Raw genomic sequence first — 10,000 nt, forward strand, 5'->3', positions numbered from 1 at the left:
TTATATAGTATATGGATATTATATATGTATATATATGTATAATATATATGTATATAGATGTATATATATATATTATATGTATATATATATATATTATGTATATATAGTAGATATGTATATATATAGATATGTAGATTATATATATATAATTATAATTTTAATATAATATATATAATTATAAGATGTATAGGTATAGATGTAGATATATATATATATATATATATATATCGTATATATGTATATATATGATTAGATATATATATATGTATATATGTATATATATATGTTTATATGTATATACTTATATGTAAATATGTATATATATATGTATATATATTAGGTATATGATATATGTATAACTATGTATCGTATAGGTATATATAGATATTTATGTATATATGTTAATATATATATATATATATGTATATATATAATTTTTTGTTTGTTTTTTGTCTCTAAGGTGTTTATGGTGTGAGTGTGTGTGTGAGGGATATAAATATATATATATAGTGATATAATATATATATATATTTATATATATATATGGGATGGGTGGGTTGGCGGGTGTGGACCGTGGGGCGGTGTTGTGTGTGGAATATGTATGTATGTTATTATATAGATATTTAATATATATATATATATTATATATAGATATATATATATATATATAAGATATATAATATAGATATATATATATTTTAGAAAAATAATAATGGATACGATATTTGGATATATATATATATTATATATATTATGATATAGATATATATATTATATATATATGTTATGTATATGTATCTATGTATATATATATATATTCATATGTATAATGTATATTGTATATATGTATATGGTATATATATAGATGATGTATATGTATATATATTTATGTATCATATATAGAAATTTATATATAAAACTAAATATATATACATAATATATATAGATTTTATATATAAAACATATATATTTTACATATATATATAAATTTATATATAAAACACCCACACACACACATATGTATGTTATATATATATTGTATATATATATTATATATATATATATATATATATATATATATATATATTTATATATATATAATATATATATATATAAATATGTATATATATATATATACATATTTATATATATATTATTTATTCATATAATATATATATACATATTTATATATATATATATATATCTAAAATTTGTTATCATTTTATATATCCATATTTTATAATATATATTTACATATTTTATAGTTTATATAATATATATATATCTATATATTAATTTTAATATATCTATATATATATATATAATATATAATATATATATTTATGTATGTGTGTTATGTGTATATATATAGTATATATATATATATAATTATATATACTATGATATATATATACTATATAATAATTCTGATATATATATATATACAATATATAGATATATATATATATATAATATATATATAATTATAATATAATATAAAATATACATATATATACATATACATATATATATATATATATATAATAAATTACATATATAATTACCACAAATATTTTGTATACTCACCATATATAATATTATATAGAAATATAAATATATATATAATGATTCACTACATTTTGGTATATATATAAAAGATTACCATAGTATACTTTATATATATTTTATATATGTATATTTTATATGTATGTATATATATTATGTATGTATATTGGTGTATTGTATGTATGTATTATATATATATATATATAATATATATATATATATATAAATATATATATTATATATGTGTGTGTTGTGTGTGAGTGTGTGTGCTGGGTGTGTTTTATAATAAAATTATAGATAATTATGTAGATGTTGTGAGTTGTGCCGTTCTCTGTCTCCGTGTATATAAAATTTTATTTATATTTATATATATATTTATATATATATGTTATATATATAAATTTGTATATATTTATTTATATATGTTATAATTAGCGTTTATTTATAGTATTTATATTTATATTTATTTATATAGAGGATTGTATACTCGTGCATATAATTATAGGTATATATATATATATATATATATTATATATATATATATATATATGTATATATTATTTATATATATATATATATGTATATATATAATATATTATATATGTTATAGTATATATAATATATATATATGGTATAGTATTTATATAAATATTTATAATTATTTATATTTGAATCTATCTATATTTATATAATATATATATATATATATATATTTATATATATTTATATATTATATATATATATAATATAATATATTTAATATATGTATAAAATATATATAATATAATATGTAACTTAATTATATATATATATATATAAATTTATATAATATATATATATATTTATATATATATTATATATTGATATATATAATATACATATATTTTATATATAATATATATAGGTATATATACTATATTTATTATATATATTATATATATATATATATATATAGTAATATACATAATATTATATGATATATTATATGTTTATTATATTTATATGGTATATATATATATATATGTAATATATATATATATATATATATATTTATATGAATATATATATATGTAATTTATATATTATATATTATATATATTCTTATTTATATATATTAAAATAAAATATAAAATATATAAAAAAATTAAAAAATATTTTAAAAAATATATATAAAATTAAAAAAAAAATAAAAAAAATATAATAATTATAGGAAAAAAGAATTGTATTTAATATTAAAAAAATATAAAAAAAAAAAATTAATAAAAAAAAGTAATAAATTGAATGAAATTTATTTTAAATAATAAATATAAAATAAATTTATTTATATTAAAAATATTATTTAATTAAATTTTTGAATATGGGTATTTTGATAATATTTTTTAAATATTATTTTATTTAATTATTAGAATAAATTTAAAATATTTATTTAATATTTTATAGTTTTTTATTATTAAGTTTTTTGAAAATTATTATAATTATTTTTTTTTTTATTAAGAATTGTATTTTTAATATTTATTTTTTAATTATTATTTTTATTTATTTATATTTAATATAATTATAATTATATAATATAATAATGGTAAATATATAAAAATAATATATATTTTATATAATTAAAAAATTTTAATAATTTATTATTTTAAATTTTATTAGATAATTATAAGATATTTTTAATAAATTTTTTATTAATTTTGAATTTAATAATTTTAATATTAATATAATATAATAATAATTTTTATAATTTATAAAAAATATTTAATTGAAAAATAGATTTAAATTATTAATTATAAGATTTAAAATATAATTAATTTAATTATTATTTAATAAAAGATATTACATATAATAATTTATAATAGTTGATAATGATTAAATATAAAGATGAATTTATAAATAATTAAAATATTAAAATTTCAAATCAAAATAAAAAAATATATTTATATAAAAAAAATATAAATTTAAAGATATAAAATATATAATAATGTTTAATATAAAATTAAGTTTATATGTTAAAATTAAAATATATATATAGTATAAATATAATTAAATTTATATTTTTTATTATAAATAATAATAATTTAGATTTAAATAAAAATAATATAAAAATAAAAAGAACATAGTAAAATAATAATTTAATAATTTGAAATATTTATTATAATTTAATAATATAAAATAATAATTAAAAAATATATGAATTAAATAATTTAAAAAATATATTATATAAAAAAAATAATATAAATATAAAAATATATAAATATTAAAAATAATAAAAAAATAAAATATATAACATATTTAGGAAAATAAATAAAATATATTTTAAAAAATTATATACAATAAATAAAAAAAAATTTATAAATAACTTATATATATATATAGCGACAAATATATATAAGAGTATATATAATGTATATATATATATATATATATTATATAGTATAAATATATAAAAATTTTATACATATACATATATATATATAGTAATATATAATATATATATATAGCGTAAAATATGATAAATTATATTATACATACAAAATTTGATTCTCAAATATAGATTTTACAACCTATATTAACCTGATATAATTATATAATATATATATATAAATATACTATGTATGTATATATAGGTATGTAAGTATATATGGTATGTATTATGTATATATTATATATATATATATATAAATCGTATATATACTATATATAAATAAATAGATATTGTTGGTTGTGTTGTAGTGCGTGTGTGGTTTTAATCAACTCTATATATAATTTAATATATATATTATAGTGTGTATTTGTGTTTTATATATACAATTGAATATATATATATTATATCGATTATATATAATATCGTTAATATATAATATGTAATACCTATACTTAATCTATATGTATAAATATATTTATATAAAATATATATATTTAATATAGTATATAACTATATATAATCTAGATCATTATTGTATCAATCTATATATATTATATATGTAATAATATATTATATATATATATATATGATATAAAATATATATATATTATATATATATATAAATTTATATATATTATATATATATAGGTATATATATAATAAAAGTATATATAATATATATATATGATGTATATATATTATATATATATGTATTATATAAGTATATATATTATATATATATTAAAAAAATATATATTATAATATATATATATATATATATAAAAATTTATATATATTAATAATATATATATGATATATTAATATATACGATAAAATAAAAATATATATAATATGTATATCTATATATAATTATAAATATTATATATATAATATATATATATATTATATATATAATATATATATACAATAATATATAAATATTATATATATAAATAATACTAATATATTATATAATATATATATGTATGTATTATATGTATATATATAAATTATAAGTAAATATAATATAATACACATAATATATATTAGATATATTATATAATAAATATATTATATTATGTTATATATATATATATATTAAATATATATATATAAATATATATGTATATGTTATATATATATATAGTAATATATAAATTATTATAATTATATATATATATATATATATATATATATATATATATTTATATATTAGATATATATATGTATTATATATTAAATATGTTATATATCGCATATATATATGATATTAGCTATCATACTTATATATAATATTATATATATTATATATATATATATATATATATATGTATATATGTATATATATATATTTATATATAAATTGTATGATATATATAATATATGTATATATATTAGATATATGTGTATTTATATATTATATATGTATATTTATATATATATATTGTATATTATATAATATAATGGTATATATATATATATTATATATATATATATATATATATATACTATATATGTATATATTCTCTATATATCATATCCTAATCTTATATATCGAGTATATATATATATATGACTATATTATATATACTATATATATATATTATATGTTTATATATATATATAAAACTAAATATATATCATACAAAAATATATCTATATATATATATGTATATATAACCATCTATGTAAAACTATATGTAATATATTAACAATATATATATATATATTATATATATTATATATATATTTATATAGAACTATATATATATTGATATATATATATATATTATATAATATATATATATATTATATATATATATAATATATATTATATATATATATATAAATATATGTATATATATAGATATATATTTATATATAACAAACAAAAACTATATGTATATTTTTATATATATATATATATATTTACATAGATATGTATATATATATATATATATATATATTATATATATGTATATATATATATATATATAATATATTATATATATATATATATATATATATATATATATTATATATATATATATATATATATATATTATATATATATATTTATATATATATAATATATATATATATATGTATTGATATAATGTGCATATATTTATATATGCATGTATAAGTTTTATTTTTATATTTGTTTTTATGTTCAGAGACTTATCCAGTTAATGCACTTTTACATAGAAGCACAGCTACAGACAGACACACATACAGATATGCAACAGGATGCCAGATATTCATTAGGTCACCTTTATGTTGCATGTTTACAGGGACGGAAGAGCAAACCTTTTGCTTTATCCAAGCCAGAGCACGGTTGAAGACAAGTAGCAATGGAACTCCTGATTATCTCTACCAGTAAGTTTTTATGTTTTTTTGATAAATTTTTTATCATATTTTTACACTAATGTGTTGACACTGTAATATTTTACTGTAGAAGTTGTCTTTTCTTGTGTTGGATCAGTAGGCATATGCTTTTTAACAACCAGTTTAGAGTTTGGTTTGTTTTTGAGCAAATTTATTGAGCTTTTCCTTCTAAATCATTACAGGTCTGTAATTGATGAGCTCGGTCTAACAGGCCAGATAAGTCCTGCACAAGCCAGAAGGCATTGGGATTCTTTAGTCACCAGGTACAAGGTTAGTATTTTTGATGTAAGATAGAAATTCATATGAACATGATTAATGCATACTTGCATAGAAGACTTGCTACACTGACATGATGACTACATTTTGGATTTGGAAGAGTGAAACAAAAGCCATACTGTAGTCACATTTCATGTTTCTTGGTGAAAGGTTTCTTGGTTTAGGTGTCTGATCTCATTATTAAGATGTGTTGAATAAAGAAGGTCTGTGAATATCAAAAGAATAAGAAACAGATCATAGCACTCAAGACCTAAAATAATTTTTGATTCTTGGCATGTCACTAAAAGTAATTTCTGGTTCATAATTTTTTCATGGCTAGTTCTTTTTAACAAGTCAAGTCACTAAAAGTGCACATTTGATATTTCAACTCAAAACTCAAAATTAAAGAAAAAGAATAAAAAATTCCACGAAAAATGATAGAAACTAAATCCATTGAATTGTGGTTGCATAATAGAATTTGTCAATAGAAAATTAATTTTGTTTCTGCTGCAAGTTTGAAATTGTTGCAGTGAATGAAAATTTCACTGTTTTTTTAATGTGAAAGAATACTTAAAGACCTATATTTTTTTCTTCATTTTTCAATTTAAAAATATATTTCCATAGAATTGTTTGCATTCATACATACTATAACACGTAAAAAATTAACAATATTAAACTTATACTGTGAGAGTAATTTTAAGTTACAGGTATTTAACCCAATGACAACGGTGCATCACATTCGTGTGACACAGCCAAACTCCTAATGCTGGGGCATCATGCCAGTGTGACGATTACAATGCAATATTGCAATCGCCCGGCATAGGGGTCTTCGCGTAGCGAGTGCCCCGTCGGGAAAGGGTTAATGAAAACAACCACTTTTAGTTAATAGAATATCAATCAGACTTAATTTTGGGACATACTTTGAGTATATGCAATAGTTTACATCAAAGTATAAGACTAAAACATCACAATTTTCTGGTCGGTAGTTTAAATTGGGGAGGGGGATTTTACAGAGGGGATGCATAGGGGTTTAAGCGTAGGCGGATGTATGTATAATATATGTAACCGAATAATGAGAATGGACTCTTCTGCATGAGAATTATTAAAGGAATTATGAGATAATTTGATCACTGAGAGAGGGGTACAAGGAGCTGATATATATATATATTTTTTTTCCTTCTTTCTTTTTATTCATATAATAAGATGTGTGGTAACTTTCTGTATGTAAAATTACAGTCTAGATCCGATAAAAACAACATCTAGAATATGGATATTAGGCAACACCCTTTTAATTTTGTTAATTAATAGATTTCAGGGATGAAACTTTATAACATGATGCTAGGGGCATTAAACTATTTTTTAAGAATATTTTCTTTTAATTCATTAACTTGAACCCATAAGTGGTCATCATCCTTAACCCTTCAACAAGGGTCAGATCACTTTCGCACTACTTTTTTCCTTTTGATAGGGCCTGTGATATGACAAACATAAGTCTCTAAATACAGTAAAAAACACAAAAAATAAAACACAAGAATTGCTCTAGTTCTACATTAAGTGACTAAAAGAGAATGGGAAAAGTCAAGGTATATTGCATGAAGCTGCCTCACTCTGAAATAAAACCCATCCTGGAGCCTGGGTAAACAAATCTATCCCCTATTTGCAATGGGTTAACACTTCCAAGATGGGCCCGCATCTTACATCTTTCATACAGTTTGTTTACACTGGATTAGCTCCTGTATATACCATAATTGTCCAAGTTATTTCATCTTTCCATGTATTTGCTGTGTTTGTATATTCAGTATTGTTCCATTTTATCTATTCCAAAATTTGCAGTGACACGTCCCATTTTTGTCTGTTATGTAAATAAGACAGACAGTTGTATCTAATAGAAGTGTATTGTTGAAGACTGGATGCCTAATAAGTCATTAAGTATGTGCCTATAGATGTAATTATATTTACTTTCAGGAGCTAAGTCAGCCTGCTCTAGAACCTGAAGATGCTGCCCCTCCTTCCTGGCCATTCTATGCTGCCATGCAGGATGTCCTTCTTACTATGCCTCCATCTGTTCTGCCTATGTCTGATAGCCAAGAGATGGAAGAACCAGGTGTTGAAGGAAATGGAAATGGAATAGACAGAACCTTCCACCAGGGACAGTCAGTGGAAGACATTGAGGAGGAATATGAGGATGAAGAAGAGGAAGAAGATGAGGAAGAGGATGAAGATGAGGAGGAAGAAGAGGAGGATGAAGATGATGGTATGATGGACGAAGATGAAGACCACCTGGGTGATGGTTTTGATGATGAGGATTCTCAGGACATCAGCGAGTCTCAAGTGGATGATAATTCACAGGAGATGGACAGTCTTGAGGTGGATGAAGTGTGTAAGTATTTTTTTTTCTTTTTTTTCAAACATTCTACCATACAAGGAGATATATGCATTCTTGAGGATAAAAATGTTAGATACATGAAAGAAGTTCATAGAAAAATGATTTACATTACAGGGACAGAACCAAGAATATTCCGTTTCATTGAGTTAAGAGGAGCAAAAGAAGCAGATATGGTTGCCCTTGGACCCTCTCCAGTATTTGCGTGAGTATTTACTTCTTGCATGCTCATCCTACCTGTTATTCATAATGGTGTGCATTTTTTTTATCAACATACTCAGAGGGTGTTTGAGATCAGAACAAAATGTAGAAAAACAATAGAAGACAAAGATTGATTTTCTTTATTGTATTATGTTATATATTACATACAACTATGGTGTAGTATCCACCCAGATAGCACTCTGATGTCCATCTAACATCAGCTGACAATGTTTAGCAACATCAGTGGAATGTCCATTCTACTTATGCGGCCAGATATTGATGGTAGAATAACTTCAGATGTGTTAAAAATTAATACAGTAAACAGAATTAGCATTGCAAGGCAGTGAGGTTGTTGTGCCATCTGTCAAATATTGAAGACTAGCCTGGTTGAGGAAACTCTGTTACCAACCATCTCCTAACCTCGCACCAATTGATACTATATTTGCTTTTCAGTGATCAATATCCACCCAGAAAAGTTTGTATACATGATATCGAACCTTAGTATCCACTATGTCTGGTTGACAAAATGTCAGGTCTTTCGTCTTTCGAACATTGGCCAGATGAGCAGAATAGACTTCCTATCACCATTTCCAAATGTCAACAGCAGGTGTCAGTTGGACCTCAGAGTGCTAGCTGGGCAGTTTTATGAAAAATGGCTTTGAATTTTTTAGTGATCAGAAAACAAAAGTTCATTCATTTTTGGGCACCATTGCTGAGCTTCCATTAGCAAATTTGTAGTGGGATTGTTGACCATTAGTACTGCTAGAATAATTAAGAATAGATTA

General features: G+C 19.0%; 1 protein-coding gene across 1 annotated transcript in view; it reads left to right on the top strand.

Moving 5' to 3' along the window:
• The window catches only part of LOC122242557 (uncharacterized), a 27,295-nt gene that overhangs the window by 1,933 nt on the left and 15,362 nt on the right, over positions 1 to 10,000 (top strand). The window contains exons 2-5 of the mRNA XM_086531272.1: positions 6,283 to 6,367; positions 6,559 to 6,646; positions 8,597 to 9,011; positions 9,132 to 9,219. Of these exons, the coding sequence (XP_086387398.1) occupies positions 6,283 to 6,367; positions 6,559 to 6,646; positions 8,597 to 9,011; positions 9,132 to 9,219 (676 nt within the window). The remainder of the gene's footprint in view (positions 1 to 6,282; positions 6,368 to 6,558; positions 6,647 to 8,596; positions 9,012 to 9,131; positions 9,220 to 10,000) is intronic.

The sequence above is a fragment of the Penaeus japonicus genome, unplaced genomic scaffold, assembly GCF_977035675.1.
Source record: "Penaeus japonicus unplaced genomic scaffold, GWHDUDI00000001_assembly GWHDUDI00000035, whole genome shotgun sequence".
Taxonomy (NCBI): Eukaryota; Metazoa; Arthropoda; class Malacostraca; order Decapoda; family Penaeidae; genus Penaeus; species Penaeus japonicus.